The 20,992-nt window shown below is 38.2% G+C and overlaps 1 protein-coding gene and 1 long non-coding RNA gene across 2 annotated transcripts in view; one reads left to right on the top strand and one right to left on the bottom strand.

Annotated features, from left to right (window-relative positions):
* LOC113525375 (receptor tyrosine-protein kinase erbB-4) overlaps positions 1 to 20,992 on the top strand; it is a 366,993-nt gene that overhangs the window by 336,479 nt on the left and 9,522 nt on the right. The window contains 6 exon segments of the mRNA XM_026911874.3: positions 11,318 to 11,473; positions 12,878 to 12,953; positions 14,338 to 14,484; positions 15,994 to 16,079; positions 16,081 to 16,092; positions 17,711 to 17,881. Coding sequence (XP_026767675.2) covers positions 11,318 to 11,473; positions 12,878 to 12,953; positions 14,338 to 14,484; positions 15,994 to 16,079; positions 16,081 to 16,092; positions 17,711 to 17,881 — 648 coding nt within the window.
* The window catches only part of LOC117597371 (uncharacterized), a 97,906-nt gene continuing 88,380 nt past the window's right edge, over positions 11,467 to 20,992 (bottom strand). Inside the window, exons 2-3 of the long non-coding RNA XR_004578215.2 lie at positions 14,505 to 14,601; positions 11,467 to 11,571 (exon numbers count right to left, since the gene is read on the bottom strand). This is a non-coding gene — a long non-coding RNA (uncharacterized LOC117597371). The remainder of the gene's footprint in view (positions 11,572 to 14,504; positions 14,602 to 20,992) is intronic.

Genomic DNA, 20,992 nt, shown 5'->3' with positions numbered 1-20,992 from the left:
GAGAAGGGTTGGATTTAATAAGCTGAGAGAATTGTGGAATAATTTACGGCTTGTTAAATCAGGAAAATACTGAGGCTTCTGGTCTCAGTTGGGTTTTCTCCTTATGTAAGCCGGACATCTAAAGAAAGAGATGAGAGACTTCCTGAAGCAAGACGGCGCCATGTTCCAGATAAAATAGATGGTAAAACAATCATCTGAAAAATGACAATGTAGCCTTAATATTTAACTAACAACATTTTAATCTGTGTCTGATAAATGAGGCCGTGTTTCAGAAAGAGCAAACGTCAAGTGCGTAATTGAATCAGGACGGTTTTAAGAGGACGCTTAAGAAGGGAAGTCTGGTAATTCAATAATGATCAAAGCAGCAAGCTTCGACATTCGATTTATTTTAAAGTTCTCTTTTGAAATGCGGTCACGTAAAAACACTGGAAAGCAGAAGCAGGTTGGAGAATAAAAACATTTTTTTTTTGAGGCTGGGATTGAATTAGCGCTCTGACCCATGTCCACCCAGTGTATGTGAAAATCTGTTGCTTTATAGGACTTTTATTATGCAACTAATTACATTTCAGAACTTCAGTATGATCTGCATCACTTCGAGTTTTCTGCTACAGTTCCTTCTTCAATTCTATTCAATTCTAACTTCATGGCGCGAGACCTTGTGGGATAAATAACACCACGTCTGACTATGAAATAAAACGGTTGTGTAAAATGGCTACCCCGATAACATTACAAGTTTTGTTCATGTTTACAGATTATAGTTGCATCCACATGATTCCTGCTGAATTCTCCTGGGACCTGATTTGAAATTAAGCTCGGCTTACTCAGAGTTTCATAACAACTCAGTGTCCATGTTGATTTCCTCAGGGTTCTCTGTTTTTTTTTCCTCCCTCCTCCCAAAAAACATGCAGAAAGCTGGACTTTAGATTAAACTAAAAGATAGACTGGGTGTAGTTCCATTCAGGGTGTATTCCACTGTTGCCGGGCCTGGCTCTGGATCCTCTCCGACTCTGACTAGGATAAAGCACTTCCTGAAGATGAATGAATGAATGAATGAATAGTGCAAAAAATGGGGGTCTATACTGCTACATAACTTGGATTTCCTCCTAAATTTGTACCTGTGGTCTAGTGGCAATCTTGCTTAATCCATTAAAAAAAATAAAATAAAAAATAATGCAGTAATAAATAATAAAATTAATAGCACATAATAAATAATTCAGTAATGAATAATACAATTAATAGCACACTACATCCCATTGGTTTCTTACTATTGAAATGAACGGCATTTTTGACACAATCACTCAAATCGCAAAGGGAACAGGAAATTCCACGAGATATTGTGCACCAGTGCAACTTCCCTGTCCTACCACATGACCCTAGAGCAGGTCCTCGGGTTTGGAGTTGACTAAAGACTGACCTTTTGCTCAGACCTTATCCTTACAACAAATAAGTATGCATTACTAATCCAATACTTATTAAGTATGATAGAAAAAAAACCAATGGACGGAAGCTGATAACCTAATGACAGGACCTTGCCTGGACTTTCCATTTGGGACTGAGTGAATTATCATCATTGTTTGGCGATACGTTACTTTGTGTTGTCTTTGAAAACCACACAGGAGAGAAATACTGCACGGCAAAGCCATCTCATGACTCATTGTAATGAGGGTGAGTATCGATCGACCCCAGCTAATCTGATTTAAACACACTGCCAGCGGTGCGGCCTTGGCTCCCAGCCTTGACAGGACGATTGAGATGAAGACAGGCTCTCTATTAACACGAGGGAGAGAAGCACAACAGACATTGTTGTCCTGTCAGCTTGGTGAGATAATGCATTACAACAGGGATCTGATGGTGAGGTGCAGATAGTTGGTGATTTGGTGTTTCTAAAGAGCTCGGATTACGAGCTGTGGTGACGTAAATCTGAATAGAGCAAATGACAGAATGTTGAACACATCCTTGGAACTTGAGGGCTTAAGTAAGTATTTTAACAATGTGTGAGTAGATGTGGTGGATGTGGTGGTCAATAGCACTCTTCCACTGGCTAAAATCACACAGGAGGTTAGCTGTGTTGCTTATACATTGTCATATGTATGAGCCAGTCCAAAAAAAACTGAAAAATGCTTTTTAATCATTAAGAAATGCCTAGCTAGAGCTAGCTAGAGCTAGCTAGAGCTAGCGAGCTTGAGTTATCTTGCCAGTAAAGTAAGCTAGCTAGGTTTTTTTTTTTGTATGGTTGATAGCTGTATAAAATAAGGTAGTGTAGAAAATGGTAACATCAGCTAAGACGATTAACATCTTAACACAGAGAGTTTTTTTCAATATTTAAACCCAATAGTTTCGAAAGGCTCAAAATCCCATTGTTAACCTGTAAGTATTCCTGGAAATAAAATTTCATTCATTCATCTTGAGTAAGCACTTTATCCCGGTCAGGGTTGCAGTGGATCCAGAACCTTATATATATATATATATATATATATATATATATATATATATATATATATATATATATATATATATATATAAACAGCAACTCTTTTGCACTACCGTCGTATCGTCCGTCGTACCGTCGTATCTGACTCACTTTCTTACTATAACAGTGTACTAGTTGGTGCTGCACTGTATCTTACTGTGCCCATTGTCCTGTTTTGGTAGTCATTGTACTGTCTTGTGCTGTTTACACATGTTTGGACGTGCACTTTTTGTAAAAAAATGTCTAGTCTCTTGTAGTTCTGTGTTGTTTGATGTAGCACCTTGGTCCTGGAGGAACATTGTTTCGTTTCACTGTATACTAACTAGCTGTATATGGTTGAAATGACAATAAAGCCACTTAACTTGACCTGATTTGACCTATCCCGGGAACACTGAGCAGGGGGTGGGAATATAGACTTATTCAAACCTAGAGGCGATTTAAGCATAGCTAATTCACCTACCAATGTGTTTTTGGGGAGTGGGAGGAAACCAGAGAACCTGGAGGAAATGGAAATAAGGGAAATTGTTTGCTTGAGCTAGCTATTTTGGTTTATTTTGCTTGTAAAATAAATTGCTAGTTTTATAACACTACTAGCTAGCGTTTTTAGGATTATATTTGATAGCTCGCTAAAATAAAGCCCTAACATTAGTTTTAAATTTTTTTTAAACAAACATTTGTTATATTCATCTATGAATTTACGCAAAGGGCATTTGCAAATTCACACCAGTATTCTGACTGAAAATAGAATGAACACCATGTTGCATTTGTTAAGCTGTAAATGATGTCATGAAAACAGTGTTAGTATATAAAAAGCCTACAGGAGTTCATGGAGGCAATTTTATCTTATAGACCTCCACTGGTCTTTCTGAAAGCAAGTGATTAAAGTGATAGATGTGTGTTAAGTGTTGAGGTATCATACTCCGTTTTTGTGATGGTTTGTGTGAATAGTAAAACAGTGGCTAGTTTATGAGTGGCTAGTCTTCTGTACATTTTGGTTGCTATTATACACGTGTCACAATCATTGATCAATCCGTGTACACACAGGAGTCTCTGTAGAAGTGATTCCTGAGATTTCAGAAGTTCAGTCCATCTCTCTCTCTCTCTCTCTCTCTCTCTCTCTCTCTCTCTCTCTCGCTCTCTTTTGGATGCTAATTAAACCTCATCTCTCTTTCTCTCCTGTATTTCCTCACTCCACTAAGCAACAAACAACACCAGAAAGTGAAGCACACAAAGCTATCCGAGGACTCACTTTTATACGTCTTCTGTGTCGAACTCAAATAACCCCCGCTTATTTACATCCGCTCTGACTGCCGGCTGTAATTATTGGCGACGCATCCATTTTCCACTACCTAATTGTCTCGAAAATTGCAAACGCAGAGCATGATTTATATTTTGAATAAAACTATATGGAGATTCATCAGTATATGCTTGAAGAACGTATGCACATAAAGACACACACACATTATTGCCTGCTCCGATTAGCGTTTGACCACGCAGTCTTAAAAATGGGCCCTTTTCAAGTCTTAGCAGTTTTAAGAAACTAAAAATGGAGAACTGATAAGATTGCCCAGTATGTAAGGAGGAAACACTTGGGGATGTGCATTTACAGGAAAATATTCAACGATGGGCTGGTGTGATAAATTGGAGTTAGTGTTACCACTCTGAAGTTGATCATTTTCCAATAACAGCACATTTCCAAGAGTCTTATTCCCCTTAGGCCACAGCAATTTAATTAATTTTTTTATTTGTTGAAGAATGACACCTTGTACTTTTTGTCCATTCATGACCCTACCCAGGGTTGTGGGGAGCCTGGAATCTGTCCCAGGGGACTCAGGGCACAAGGTGGGGGACACCCTGGATAGTGTGCCAACCCATCGCAGGGCACAGTCACACACACACACACTCATTCCAGACAATTTGGAAATGCCAGTCAGCAAACCAGAATACTCGGAGGAAACCCCCAAAGCACAGGGAGAACATGCAAATTCCGTGCACACAGGGAAGAGGCAGGCTTCGATCACCCAACCCCGGAGGTTCGAGGCAAACGTGCTAACCACTAAGCCACTGTGCCTCCCAGTTCATCAACAGCCTCTCTTTTTTTCTCTTTCTTGAAGTAAATAAGACAAATCTTATGGTATAAATTATTTGTATTAAATTAATGAAATTGGATTTGTAGCCTACTCAAATACAATATGGCTTCATTTCTTTATCCCCCCTCCCCCACACCATTCACCATTCAATCCCCTTTCTTATCCTGGATTACAGTTGCTTACTGAGGAAAGATTTAGTATGGAAGAGAAAATGGGAGTGTGCTTGAGAGCCATGACAGCGTGAAAGCCACCTCAAACAGCCCACTCAGTAATAAGAGTCTGATTAGCATTTCTCCTTGAATCATTGATGAGTATCACAGGATGAGAGCTTCTCCGAGCAGGGAGAAGGCCATAACTCTGCCACTAAAGCATTATCATTTCATTAATCATGCCTAACCAAGAGCCTAGTCAGTCGAGCTTTGAACAAGAGCCTGTAGTCTCATGCTGTGCTTTGGTTAAGCTTGGTTTATCAGAGTCAGGGAGCAGCATGGGAAGTGTTCTGGATTTCAACATTTCAACCAAACACAGGTCCATGAATAAAACTAGCTTGAGAAGCTTTAATCAGGCTAATTTACTTCAGAGTAGTGGGATATGGAGAACAGATTGTAGTAGCTTTTAAGCTTTATGCTGCCTAAGACGGAAAGCCCTTATTTGTGGGTAATGTATTGCAGCATGCTCATGAAGAATGAATATGATTTTTTTTTCTTTTTACAGAATTAGAGAAAAGTCTGATGAAGATAAAATGCCACTGGATCGACACGTTCTCAGGATTGCAAGGGTCTCGTTTTAGTTTTAGTATGTGCCTATGTTTAAAATAAAGAAAAAATTTGGGGTGAAAAATTTTAGAGCGCTTGATCAAATTCAGTAGAAAATAAGCAGTTGATCATTTTTCACTTGTGTGTATTTGCACTATTGTTACCATTTGCTTTAGACTTTGTACAAGGTCATGTCAACCTGCTAATTACTTGGCTTGTTTACTAGGTAGCTAGCTAGCATAATAGACAAATGACCATTATGTCAACGGTCAGGTGGAGATGATGATAGTTATGTAAAACCAATTGAAAAGCAGCAATCCACCTGTATTTTTATTTATTTAATTAATTAATTAATTAATAAGTACTTTATTGCACTTTTTTCTTTTTTTCACATTTCGAGTTTAATTTACATTAGGTACAACGTATTGCAATGGCTCGTGAGACGGTCATAAATTATCTATCTATCTATCTATCTATCTATCTATCTGTCTATCTATCTATCTATCTATCCATCCTTTGGTCAATTGTAAGTGTTTACTTTGTAAAGTCTAAAGCATCAGTATTTCTTGACAATCTTTAACAAAATGGGAAATCTTAAGGAACATCTATGTGAACGCTATGCATAAAACCTATACACAACCTAAAATCTGCATCGTTTGTGTAAAATTGCTCCCATACTCACTTGATCTCTATTTACTAAATAGGGAACATCAGTAAATGAGACAATTCAGACAACACTTACTAACAAGAGTCCTGGAAACACGTCTTTGTGACAGTGTGAATATTACAAATTACCTAGCAACTTTAAACCTCAAAAATACAGAAGTATTATGAAAGATTATACAAACTATAACAAGGGCTTGGCTTTAATGGCTGTTAAATCATATTTTTAAATTACATATATACAGTATTATACATACGCTATGGTATCAATGCTGATGAGTAAATTTCAGGCTGAAAGAAATCACTATGGTACATGGTGAGCTACTCAGGGAATACAAGTTTCCTTGTAGAATTCCCACAGCGCCACAAAATGGATGCCAAACAGTGCACTATAGAGTAAATAGGAAACAAACTGAGACAAGGCATCTGTTCTGTGGACCTCACAGTCTGCATATTTTTGGTGTTTTCTTAATTTAATACACCTGATTCAGTTCATCAGGTAATTGTCAAGCTCAAAGTCAGGTTTCCACTCAATGTGAACATAAATGAGGAGATGAAAGCATTTCTACATGCCCTGTTTAGATTAAAAGCACAGTCTTTTAGATACGTCTACACAATCCATATGATAATCCATTAAAATCAGGTGCACCAACAGAGAATCCTCTGAGGAAATTGCAGCACTCACAGATCCAGATGTCTGATGTATTTTGCACATCTGGTCACAACTAGCATAATCTTGCAAATACCAGTTCCATTAGCTGCCTATATCTCCACTTTTGTAAACCTTTGAGCATTGTTGCACAATGAGCTTTTCAGAGTAAGAAATAGTAAGAATAAGATGCTTAATTTATATAGTACCTTTCTCAGACTCAAGGTTACATCGTAGAAGGAACAGACGAGGAACTTCCAGAAACTAAAGACCAAAAAAAGGTTTTATCAATGCTGAGCTTTGGTAAGATCATGGATAGTTTTATGACACGAATACATGATATAAGGGTATGGTAGATATCTAACTGAGAATGTGATGCCGCATAATCAAATTTTGGGGTCCAGTTACATAAAATGTCTTGCTTACAAAGGTCAGGATAAGCAGCTAACATGACTGAATGGTGACAGCAGCTATCCTTTAATGCTCGATCAGTAATGATTAGTTAATGGCTATAAAGTAGTTACGTTTTGTTTCACAGTGGTGCTTCGTTATCTGAGTAGTGCAACAGACTCTAGACAAATGATCAGTCCATTTTTAACAAGACATATCTTCACTTTTGCGATCAGACCAGAGAGGTTAAAGAAAATTATAAATCTATGAAAATCTGAAAATTCTTCCCTTTCTTAATGAGCTGCTTTCAGCTAAATAATACATGCAGTACATGCATGTGATTGACCACAACAAACTACACCAGAGGATCTGCTATAGAAACTAGTAAAAAAAAAAACTTTAAAAAACTAGAGTAAACTAAACATCCGCCATTTTTTTTTCATGTACGGATCAGTTCTCAGTTCAAAATTCCTTCCTTCTACATCTGGACTGTTGGCGGCTGACAGTTTGTGATCCTTGACCTATAATATGACCTAAGATTAGCATAATATAATGAACAGTAGAGGGCCTAGAACTGATCCCTGTAGAACACCTTGCCACAGGTTTTGAGGGGAAAAAAGATGAAAAGCTTAATAACATTCCCTCTATACAATTTATTCAAAAGTGCTGTCTTTGTGAATAAATTGTAATGCATTTATTGGAACTTAATATTATCAGGTTGTTTTTCTTGTCGCACCAATATTGTTTTCACAATGGCCTCCTGCTATATATCACATAAAATAAGTGTGTTTGATTGTTTGCAATGTTATTCAATTGGCCACGTCTGTGAAACTAGCTAGTCCTTGGACATGTTAAATGACAAAAACTACCCGACTCTTAAGCTGGTTTGTGAGACCACAGTCAGATTATAAACTACTTACCACAGCTGAAGGACCTCGTTCTTTCTTCTTATTTAATTCTTTCTCTCATTATCTCCTATCTCTTCTGTCTATGAAACTTTTGTGTTTTAATGTGCTTTATTTTCTTGAGTGGTTTAATGAAATATTTAACAAGCTCAATCTCCTCTCTCACTGTATTGGTGTTCACGGTGTTGATGTTGTAAGTCCAAGTCCACGCTCCTTCCCTTTTCGGCTAAATCCAGTTAGTTGCAGTTTGACTTGGCTCCATTCCCTCCTGCCTGCGATTTTTCCTCTAGCCACTGTTGTTCCTTACTGAACAGGGTTTCTCATTCAGAGTGTGCTGTTTCGTAATGATATAGAGTTGGAATATAGCAGTATTTCTGCTAGTCAGATACTGTGGCATGTTCCCAAACTATATTATAAAGCACAGGTTCCCTACCCTGGTCCTAGACCACCCCCTGTCCTGCACATAGTCATGTTTTTCCTGTTCTAATACACACTTGTCCACTCAGGAAGGGCCATTTATTAGCTGATTAGTTTAATCGGGTGTGTTGGGAGCAAGGAAAACATGAAAATGTGCTCCAGGACCCGGGGTGAGAACCTTTGTTATAAAATATAATAGTGCGTCATGTGTTTTTATCCAGAGATGAACAAATCATAAATTCATTAGCTAGATCACCAGGTAAGTAAAAGTTCTAGTGTGCTGCCAGTCCCATGTTTTGGTTGCCCAGAAAACTAACTGAAGAGGCTACAAAGTGGTAGCTAATGTATCACAAGCTAGTTAGCTAGTTGAGGTCATTAATGCAGACTAAAGGAAAAAAACAATGATATGATCATGTAGCACATTGTTTGTGCCTTCGATAACAAAGTTTTTGGCCTTTCTTTGCCTTGCATGTCAAATATATTATTCGAGTCTGGCTAGCATCTTTATTTTCTCTTCTTATATTTAACAGTGATGTGACAGTGTTTGCTAGCAGGAGACTTATATGAAGGCTTTGCCCTGCATTTTATTTTTCTTGTTTCGTTAGTATTTCCACATTCCTGCTGTCGTCTGTGCATGCTAATTAATCCAATAATGAAAATCGTTCTACCATCAGCAAGATCGCACCTCAGCTGATGTGTGTTGTGCAGCAGGTGGTGCAATTCAGAAAGAGTAGCACTCTATAATTACAGGATCAAGGTTCTCACATTAAGTTTAAACATACATACCAAATGAAAACATATTTTTGCAATAGGCAATGAGTAGTAGGATTTTTTTTTTTTTTTCTGATTATTGAACCTACTTGTCCACGAGCTACTGATCAATCTGCCCCATTACCTGAGTGGTGTTGTTGTATGGACTGAATTAACAGTTAACAGCAGATGATGTTTTACTCTATTTTTGTTCTTCCTTACTTTGTATTGTCTGTATTGTCCTGCGAGACAACTGTTTTCCACAGGTGCCAATATCTATGGTTTATCCTTAGCATTTACACCTGAAATCTATGCTTTATCTAGGTGAATTATGACATGCGAATTCATCAGCCCTTGATAGAAATCAACTGGGTGGAGTTGGTCAGTAAAAAAAAAAAGGAGGATGAGCTGTAGCATTCATACCAGACTTTTTCCTCATTATTTTATTACTGTCGTTTGGCACACGTATAAAAAAATAGCTGTCTCGTCAATATTCACCAGGGTTTATGTGGTAATTATTTTTTTTTCATTCTGCCTGCTAGGATTTTCTTGAAAGCAGTGATGGCACCTGTGACTTTATAAGTATGCTCATGCTGTCATTCCATCAGAACATTCATCCCTGTTCCCAGACAGCCTGCTAACCTTTTGAAGAAAATTGTAACTTGCCTATACAAACTTGCAGTGAACATGTGAGATTGCTTAGCTTTCCTCTTATAGTATGGATTAGGGGTCCTTGTGTTGAGAGAAAAAAAAAAGTTTTTTCCCCTCCAATCACATTACAATTTAAATTTCATCCATCCTGCAGCTCAAGGGCACTCGAAAGCTGCAGTCAGGGCCAATTTCTCACAAAAGCAGAACTCTCCGGCGAAAGGCCTCCATGCTGCGGATCACACTTAAATCAATTACATGCATTGTTTGCTCCTCCAGAAAATCAATGCGTTGAGTTCTCATTGTTCAGAGAGATATGTGTCCATGCGTGAGAATCGCCTGAGCGAGAAAGCCTCGATCCCTTTCCCTGTCAACAATCTTGATTAATTATCACAACAGTACAGGATTTTCGCTGGATCAAAGAGCTGGATGCTCTAGTAGAGACATTTAAGCTGACTGACTGATTCCCATTGCTAAGATATACATGTGGAGGAGATACTCAGGACATCTGCACTTTACACTGTAAGAAATAAAGGTACTGTAAAACATGTCACTGTGGTGGTACCATCAAGGGTACATCATTTGTTTCTTTATAGCTTTGAAAAATATTTTAAGATACATAATTGGACCTTAAGGACCACTGATGTACCTTCAAAACTTTACTCTAAAAGCTACTTAAAGTACACCACATGCACCTAACAAGGTAGGAGATACATACTGAAGGTATAAAATGTATCCCCTTGATGGTACCACCCCAGTAACAAGGAAATCTACAGTCTGGCACCTTTATTTCTGATAGTTTAGGTCAGGGTGTCCAGTCTTATCCACAGCGAGTTGGTGTGGGTGCAGGTTTTAATTGCAGCCAAGCAGGAGCCCCAGTTGATAGTGCATTGAAAGCCAAGTTGAAGTGATTAAACAGGTGGAATCAGGTGCAGCTCCTGCTTGGTTGGAATGAAATCCTGCACCCACAGGTTTTCATTTTGGCCCATTCCGGATAAGACTGGACACCCCTGGTGGAGGTGGTGGTATGTAGCTAATATGTAGACTAGCAATCCATCAATAAACAATAGAAATGAGGAGTTGCAAGGAAGCTTGCTATCTTCTTATAGATTTCATCGGGTTTTCCAACAAATTTAATCTACTCTTGGACTTCAGATATTTCCAGGTAGTGCGCTAGGATTTGTTATTCACAAGCAGTCTGAAGATTTAATGGTTTAGAAGCCATATTCGGGTAAATCAAGTATATCGAGATTCGTTGGAATATGGGTAGGGAGAAAATACTGATGCTTGCTCCGGTTCCTATTACAATGACTCCTTGTGAGGGAGAAGTACGAGCCAATCACAGTGCAGGAGACAAAAATAAAAAATCCATTGGCAGTTATCCTGTTGTTAAAGAGTCAACTTTATTTTCATTCATCCCACAGTACTGTTTGAATTCTCGGGTCTGATTGGTCAGAACCTCTTGACAGTAAAGGGTTGGGTTTTACATTGAGTGCCTTTCCATGATTTTAGTGTCCTTTACTATTTCCTGTAATTTAAGCCCTATCTGACAGTTTGCTGTGTGTCCTTCACCTTCACAGGGCATGATGTATCTGGAAGAGCGGAGGCTGGTGCACCGAGACCTGGCAGCCAGGAATGTGCTGGTCAAATCCCCCAACCACATCAAGATCACAGACTTCGGGTTGGCGAGGCTGCTGGACGCAGATGAAAAGGAATATAACGCAGATGGGGGGAAGGTCAGTGCGTCTTGCAGCGTCCTCCTGGTTTGTCGGTGCATGTGTTGTTTCCAATTTGGCTCCTCTGCGACTCGGGAGTTAGCAGGTGTGCTCTGTGTCTGACAGCAAAACAAGTTAATCCGATGTTGTTTGGAAGTAATCGAGAGATGCGGCATGCTTAATATGCATCCCTTGATGGTCTCTTGGTTTTAGAAACACCGGCTGGTATGACAGGTTAATTTACAGCGCTCGCTACATAATCAACTTGTAAATTAGCTGTCCCACAAGAGCCCGCATTCCTCTTATCCATATTCAAACACTTGCTCTGCACTTCTCGACTCCCTCTGTTATTCTCTTCCTGTCTCACTTTCTCATTCCAAATCCCAGAGTCAAACACTGCAAACTTGCCCATGTCCTTTCCTGAACCCTACATTGGCCAAATGATTGTTGGAGTGGGTGCGACTGCACCATGCTGTTCTCATATAAATGGGAACTGCTTGCCTCTTCACTCCCCTATGTAACAATCAATTCTGCCTCAAAGTGAATCAAACCTTTCCATTTAGCTCTAACCAGCTGTAATGTGGAGCCCTACATGTTTGCACTCTCTTGAGGGAGATGCTTTAAACCTATTCGAAAGCTGAACTGATGCAGACAAGTACAACATGTTTCCCATTTTAAAAAGGAAGTCTGGCTTTAACAGCTCTGTTTAGCTCTGTGTTCAAGTTAAAGGTTTGAGTAAGAGAACAGAGATGCGTGAACATCAAGGATTAACAGGATATTTGGCTTGCAGTGTCTCTGGATTATAGGTTCATACAATATTACAATAAGTAAACCACCGCATGTTTATTTTGATTAGATTTTCTGCTTTTTCAATTGGACCAGTATTCTGTTTTATGATAGATAGATAGATAGATAGATAGATAGATAGATAGATAGATAGATAGATAGATGTTATGGGTTTCTCTGGGTTTCCACCAAACCAAAGTAAAAAGATATTAAGCCAAATGGCTATTAAAATGGTGATAAATAATAAGATATGTTATAGTAGTATGCCACATATGATGCATGACTTGCAGCATGCAGTGTTAGCTAGCTAATGTTTTAGCACTATAAAGATTGCCATGGAAACCTGATCTCAACAATTCAATATGACTGAATTGTTTGACTGAATTCAAACATTCAATATGGCTGGGTTTTGTTTAATTTTACACAAATGAAGGTGTAAGAAAAGGTATGAATTCAAACCCAGGGCCTAAGTTTGACCTTCAAAAATTTTAATACAAATTGAGTCAGGAGAATTTTTTTCCTTCTCAGCAAAGTCAAGTCACATAAGAATCATGTGGGTGGAAAGCCCATTACTAAGTACCCATAATGCTGTGTTTTATCCTTGTCATTTCCCTAAATATGGAAACCATTACTTTCCAGATGCCTATTAAATGGATGGCCTTGGAGTGTATCCACTACAGGAAGTTCACTCACCAGAGTGATGTCTGGAGTTACGGTAAGTATCTTAAACATGTGGTGTCATCATCTGCAGTCCTGATATGTGTACAGAGTAAACAAGTCAAAACAAATGAACGTCGAAAGGCGATACACAACACATCCATGAAGCCAGTTGTAAACTTTAAATCTTTACATTGTGCAGCTGCTTTTAAATGGATGCATACTACTTCTTCCAAGAGAACTTATTGCAAATCCATCTTCTTTGACCTGTAATATGGTATCATATAATATGGCATCAATATGGCAATCATTCTGTTACTAGTGCATTTTAGAAAACAGTTGGAGGTTGGCCTTAGACATGAGTAAAGGACTGTGATGTTGGCTCATCCAGAGAGAGGAACATATTCATTCCTACTCCATCACCTCATTTAAACACAGAGCAAAAACAAAGTCATGAGAGAGGCAGTACAATGTGTTATAAAACATCCAAAAGTTTTACTGAGGGCACAAATATAACAGGATTTAGTTGTTTTTATTTGTTTAATTCCTGGGATTAAGTTGTATTTAGCTCCCAGGAATTAACAGACTCACTCATTTTATCTGTCAAGTATCTGAGCTGCAGGAATAAATAAGGAATGAATGACCAAAATACGCATCTCTATATCTCTTCATCTTCTACCAGCAAATAAATAACAGTAGGCCATGAGGGCATAGCAGGAAAAAATATGCTGGGGTTGGGCTGTACGTAGTAATTTTTATTTAGTAATACTGTACACTTGTATCATATTTCTAATTTATTTGAGTTGAGTCGCATTTTTTACAGCCTTTTTACAGCCTGATGAGTTGTGACTTTATCAGGTACAGCTGAAGAGCTGTACCGTAAACTCCAGGAGACATATTATAGCATGTGCTCAACCTTATATACCTAAATAAGAACCTGATCTTAAATTAAAATGAGTATAGTATCATGTTTTAGGTGAAAACAAGAGGCCAGGGTAGCTAAGCTACACACCACAGCTGCTGAATTTTAAAGCCCCAAATCATTTACCAATTTTTATAATCGCACTCCCAGTCACCCAGAAGAGGAGGGGTTTCCTTTTGAGTCTGGTTCCTCTCAAGGTTTCTTCCTCAAAATGTCTCAGGGAGTTTTTCCTTGCCACGATCAACTCTGGCTTGCTCATTAGGGATAAACTTATAAATTTAAAATTTATATCTGGAATTAATATATTTCTGTAAAGCTGCTTTGCGACAATGACCATTGTTAAAAGTGATATAAAAGTAAATTGAATTGAATTTAAAGCTACAAATCCATCAATCCGTCAATCAATCAATCAATCAATAAGAGCAGTAATTTCCAGCTACTGGGTGTTTATCTGTAGTTCTCTGTTCTCACATTTGTGTCTTATCAGTTTTGCATTTCTGTTTTTTTTTTTTTTCCCCAGGAGTGACTATTTGGGAGCTGATGACGTTCGGAGGAAAGCCGTATGACGGAATTCCCACGCGCGAGATTCCTGACCTGCTGGAGAAAGGCGAACGACTCCCTCAGCCGCCCATCTGCACCATCGACGTCTACATGGTCATGGTGAAATGTACGCACACTTTTACTCACTTCTTTTCTTTACTCTGCTGTCCTTCATCACTGCACGGTGTTGGACGTCTTCGGATCTTTCAGCTACTTCCAAAGTCATTAATGCTTAAACAGCTTGCTGAGGAAAAAATCCCAGGAACACACAAACAAATGAGAAATGAATAATGGAGTAGAAGCAGTCTTTTAATAATTCATTTTATATAAATGGAATGTACTATATTTCTATTGCACTATACAATATGTCTATGCTATAGCATTTATTACACTTAATGCTACACAGTTATCACTTATTATTAAATTAAAAACAAGATTTTTTCCTCACTTCAGCTTTTTATCATTTAGTGGCTTTTTTACCACCATATACAGTATTTCATTTAAATCAGTGCTGAACGGTTAATAATATTGTCTCACACATGCACACTAGATGAAGTAATCACATGACACCAATGTGACCTATATCTGAAGAAGAATCCATGGAGTACCCGTAGCGTATGTATGCGATTATAGTAGATGTAGTAAAAGTTAAGCAAAATACACACATTTTCTAGAGAAACAGGATGCTTCAGACAAAAGCTCTTAATCAGCTGTGCAAGCAACATGCTTCATATATGTATGTAAAGTAAGTGTTTGTATGGACACACACTCAAACACACAAGTGTGAGTACTTGCTTACACATCACACACTACTAAGGTCATCACAGTAACCTCTACCTCTCAGTTTATGTCTCTCACATCCCCACATCCGTCACACACCATTGCCAGGCTCCATAAAAATATGCTGCATGACCACATTCTGCATTAAGAGAAGTGATAGTGTTTAATAACAGTGTTCATTTTAATGCAACTTTTCCTGCCGGGTAGGAGCCGTAATGATTTTTACCAGTCTCAAAGTCAAATCTAGTGCACTTTTTTTGGGTCGTTAACATTAAATTTTAATGTGGCCTTGTATCTGGGACTTTTTTTGGAACAATGTGTACTTCTGAACCTAATAGCATAAGCAAAAAAACAAAACTTCACGCAGTATTAGTTTAAGACATATGGTATTTTACTTTGCAATCTGAATGCAGTCTTAGAGGAAGATTTAGTGACACATATCTATGAAATTAGCTAATTCTTTCATCAAGTGTTTAAAATGCAATACTTTCATACATAGAGTCACAATACAGAGGTGCAACAAGGCAGAATTTCTTACTTCTATAATTTATATCCGTAATTCTTAAGGTGAGGTCAGAGAGTTTTTAACATTTTTAAACAATGAGATTGAATAGAAATCTTTACTGAAGTTTTTGTTTGGTTGTTTTTCAGTCAGTATTGAGCTGAAGTGAAATTTGTAAACCTCCTAGTAGTGTTTGCCCTCCAGTGGTAGGTACATAGTACAGGATCATCATACAGGGAGAAACTGAAGGATGAAGGGGAAAAGGTGGAGAAAAAAAAGCCACAGTATGCAGTGCAGTGTGAGGTTCTCCAGATCGACTCGAACAGAAACCTGTGTTGTGTGTTTTGGCTTCAGGCTGGATGATTGACGCGGACAGCAGACCGAAGTTTAAGGAGCTAGCAGCGGAGTTCTGCAGAATGGCCCGAGACCCCCAGCGCTACCCTCGTCATCCAGGTAAAACATAACCATACTGCAAAATTTACTCTCTGACTAAACTTAATATTGTATTTTAAATAAGACTTTACTAAAAGTGCAACAATTTCTGTAATATTTATATTACACACATGAGGTTAAGCTCATTACCAGGTGAAGCACAAGGTGTTAAAATAGACTGCTTTTATAAATCTGAAACAGAGACATGATGTTAGGTGTTGTTCGATTTCCTTCATCTCTTTCCACATGTCCAATCTCATCTGATCTCAGGATAATCCCCAGGAATATTTGGTGTGTCTGTTTCCACAAATACAAGTTATGTTCCAAATAACTGATATTAAGAGAAGAGATATCGGGTATTCAGAATATACTGCTGTAAAATCTAAAAATATGGCAAAGGTCAAAGGGCCAGAAGAAGATAAAGAGATTCAGTAAGGTTCTTTTTATCATTTGTCACATGATTACCAAGAAAACAATTCAAGAATCGACTTGTTCTTCCTTTCTTTCTTTCTTTGCTTGCTTAATTGGTTGTTTATTAAAAAAAATAATATTTAAAACATTATTTGATAACTCCCTATAATAAGGTAGATTCAAGATTCTTGCGATTGCTGTAGTGGCTTTGGGGCTGCAGTTGCCACGAGCAGCTTCGTACTCAGGACTCCATCAGTGGACAGTGGATAGATTTTAACCAGCCGGACCTCTTGCAAATACTGTGATGAATTTATTGGTTGCACAATTGCACTATTTGTCCATATAGTACACAATAGAAGGGATTTATTTATAATTGCACTATCCGTTGCACCCAGATGAGGATGGGTTCCCTTTTGAGCCTGGTTCCTCTCAAGGTTTCTTCCTCATATCATCTCGGGGAGTTTTTCCTTGCCACCGTAGCCACTGGCTTGCTCATTAGGGATAAATTCACAGTGATAAATTTAAATATTTACAATATATTTTTGTGAATCCATTTATTTCTGTAAAGCTGCTTTGTGACAATGTCCATTGTTAAAAGCGCTATACAAATAAAATTGAATTGAATTGAAGATTCAAAGTTTTATTGTCATTGTGTTTGACACAAGGAAATTCTCCAATACAAATAACAATAAACAGCCAATATATACCCTTATTGTAAACATTTCTGTATTATATAACATTAATAAGCCATAAACGATGCTAAAAAAGTAACATATGAACTTACCTCACCTATTTATTGACACTTGTTTGCATGCTAGCTAAATGTGTGTGCACTAACGTATATTTATGCTAGCCGTAATGTAATGTAACCATTACAGACATGTTGATGGTTATTGTTGGCTGACTTGTTTATACTCATGGAACTCACTACTGAATGCAGTATATCAATAAGTAAAGCAATAACGATGTTAACATTAGTGATGGTCTACAAATATTGAAATGAAATGGTTTGTTAATGTCAATAAAATACTGTTAATAATAATAATAATTCAGATTTGCAGTGTTGCTAAATGATATTGCTGCTTCTGCTGCTAACAATGATTAGAGATGCACGATATGGACACATAACACATAGCACTATTCAGTGTTACAATATACAGATCTTATCACACATTGTGTCAGGATTACAAAACCGTCCGGCTTTGATGATAACGCTCATGTTTCTCAGGGTGATGACCGGATGAAGCTGCCCAGCCCCAATGACAGTAAGTTTTTCCAAAGTCTGCTGGATGAGGAGGAGCTTGAGGACCTGATGGATGCTGAGGAGTACCTGGTGCCTCACACCTTCAACATCCCCCCTCTTACCTACACCACTCGCTCACGCCTCGACTCCAACCGAGTGAGTTTTACACACTACACTGCTAGGGTGCAGCAGTGGGTGGTGAAGCAGAAGCTACTGAGATACACCACTGAGATGCACTTGAGCTTCTAGCCTTATATTAGCACCAAAAATCCCCACAATCCTCTGCCTGTGCAACTCTGTCGTTGAGTACTTTAGCAGTAAATTCTACAAAAATTGCAATTAACTGTGCAACTGAGACAAACAGACATTTTAACATTGATTTCAGGAGTGTATCTTTTCCCATTTCTATCACCCATCAGCCCTCATTATTCTGTCCAATAACCTCCGATTGGCCTCCTTCAGTAGCACGTCGGAGTTCTCCTTCCATGACAAATTTGGAGACAATCAATCATGTCTTTCTTGTAGCACCCTTCAGAGGGAAAGTGCACACAGAGTGTTCTCCAACATTTAAATCTCTCACTTTTTCTTACTGAAGCAGAGAAGGACAAGAGGTCAGACATGCTAACACATTCTCTCTCCCTCTTGTCATTTTCTCTTCTTCAGCCAACATTCAGGTTTTGGATCATTTAGCAAAACTTATGCATGACTTGGAAGGTCTTTTGCATTTTAATGCACATTTAGCTGTCATGCTTTCTGTGTACTTCTATAATATTTCAATGAAGTTGCTGCATAACTACTAGAGAAATGGCCTGGATTGAGTTTTGAACATGGTGGATGTATACTTATTTAATAAAATTGAATAAGGATTTATTGATCCCACATATGCTTGGTTACTTTTGCTATTTACAATGCCTTGCATAAGAATACATCTCCCTTGAACTTTTCCACACTTCGTAGTGTTACAAGCTGGAATCAAAATGGACTTCAATGGGATTTTTAACATTTGATTTACACAATATATCTAAATATGCAAAATTCACCCCCTTGGCCAATAATTGGTAGAATCAACTTTGGCTACAATTACAGCTGCAGATCTTCTGATATATGTCACTATCAGCTTTGCACATCTGGAGCCTGATATTTTTGCCCATTCTTCTCTTGTCAGAATTGCTGTGTCACATTGGATGGAGACCACTGATGAACAGCAATTTTGAAGTGTTATCATAGATTCTCAATCAGATTGCGGTCTTGTCTTTGACTGGGCCATTCTAACACGTTCAGTTTCATGAGTTTGCCCCACTCCCGTGTAGCTTTGGAAGTGTGCTTAGGGTTGTTGTCCTGTTGGAGAGGGAACCTCCATACCAGTTTCTTGGAGACGTGAGCTGTTTGTTCTTCTAGGATTGCCCTGTATTTGGCTTTATCCATCCTGCTCTCAACACTGACAAGTTTCACAGTCCCCGCTGACGAAAAACATCCACACAACATAATGCTACCACCACCATGCTTCACTCTGGGGCATGGTGTTCTCAGAGCACATGTGAACCCACCCACATTTCAAGTGATCAAAAAATATTGGGACATGTGACTGACAGCTTTCTTGTTGCCTGGGTGTGTCCTGTTAGATTGATTGTTTAAATAGTTAACAGCTCTGCATGACTACACTTGGTTTGAGCCCAGGGACTGTAGATTCATGACATATAGTGGCAATTAGGTCCATTTCAGTTGTAGCTTGTAACACTACAAAGTGAATACTTATGAAACTCTCATCAGTTTTGGGGAAAGACTTAAAGTAGAAGTCCAAGGAAAGGCTTTGAGTACACCTTGGTTCTTGTGCAGATCTGGAAATCTGGAAAAGCATTTAAAGGCCTTTTTTTTTACAGATCCGGATACTGAATATTCTGTTGTCAGGTAATACATGGAGTCTAGAAATTCCCTTGTCCCTTAGACACTTGCTCATTCTCTAACTAATTCAGTCTTCTTAATGAATATCACATTTATATCTTCAACTACGAATTATTTTTGCTTTCGCATATTTTTTGTTTGTTTGAGTATTCAGATATTCTTTGAGAATAAGAAAAACTCATGACTTATTTCATTATTTTAATAAAAGAAACCTGAGAGTAGAATACAAATCCATGAATCCCATCATTAAATCTATAGAAAAAGTGTAAAACTCATTAAAAAAAAGAACAATAATAAAAATGATCAAGGAGTTCTTAATTCACATTTTTTTCACTGCCATATCAAAGCATGTTTGATATGATTATGAAGTGACTACCTTGTTGTTCATATTTGTAATAGAGCAAAAAGTCTTGTAGCCTTTTTTTGAATTCTTTGATATAAGAATAAATTGCTCCTTTTGAAGATTGTGTTTGAGATCTGGTATGATTGACTGCAAGGTTATCTAATGAAACTTACTTTCCAAAGTGACCACAGCTATTAAAAGTCAGCATAAGATGAAAAACAAATAATATTTGCTCAAGGTGACCTTTTTGGCTTGTGAAAGCAATCACACTTGAGCAGATATCGATAGCTGCCTTTTAACCGTAGTGGGTAAAGGGCCATTCTGTCTCTCAGAGGAGATGTACTCCCCACGCCATTTCCCAGGATGCATCACTGGTGGCACTTTCATTACAAGGGCCAGGCTGTGTAAATAGCAGGGTCCTCACTCAAGCGAAAGGGGATGTTTGCTCATAGGCAGAGAGTGGCAGCTGAGTGTTTGCTCTGCACCCCTACGTCATCGGTTTATTAACTCTTAACAGTACTGATGTCAAAAAAATGTGGCGGGGATATAGGTTGATGCATGTGTCATGAATGTGGATGTGGCCATTCCTAAAGGTGTTATGGTATTTTTCAGGTTTCTAGCCACTAAATTTATTCATTTCAATAATCTGCGACTTGATGTACATGAATAAATGGGGGGAGGGGGATGTACCCATATTATCATATGTTGGGAGAAATTCGTCTAGGATGGTGTCAAAGTTCTGTGTTTGGTTGAAATCATTTTGTAAATACATGCCGCAAGTGTTGAACAGCATCAATCTTTTGCCTTCACTGTCTGTCTTCAGCCCAAACAAGCATGACCGTTCAGTAAGAATAGACAAAGCATGACGAGTTGAGAAGTGTGCGCTGAAAGAAAAACTATAAATCAAAAATATAGTTCATAAATTGTGCATGGATGAATTCAAGAATTAGGGCAGAGGAGAAAGCAATCAATGGCTGGTGCAAAGCTAAGGATGAGAAGAAATAAATTGTTGTTGACTACAG

This window comes from Pangasianodon hypophthalmus, chromosome 5, assembly GCF_027358585.1.
Source record: "Pangasianodon hypophthalmus isolate fPanHyp1 chromosome 5, fPanHyp1.pri, whole genome shotgun sequence".
Classification (NCBI taxonomy): domain Eukaryota; kingdom Metazoa; phylum Chordata; class Actinopteri; order Siluriformes; family Pangasiidae; genus Pangasianodon; species Pangasianodon hypophthalmus.
Note: the sequence above shows the minus strand (reverse complement) of the source record. Positions and strands in the feature narration are given on the sequence as shown.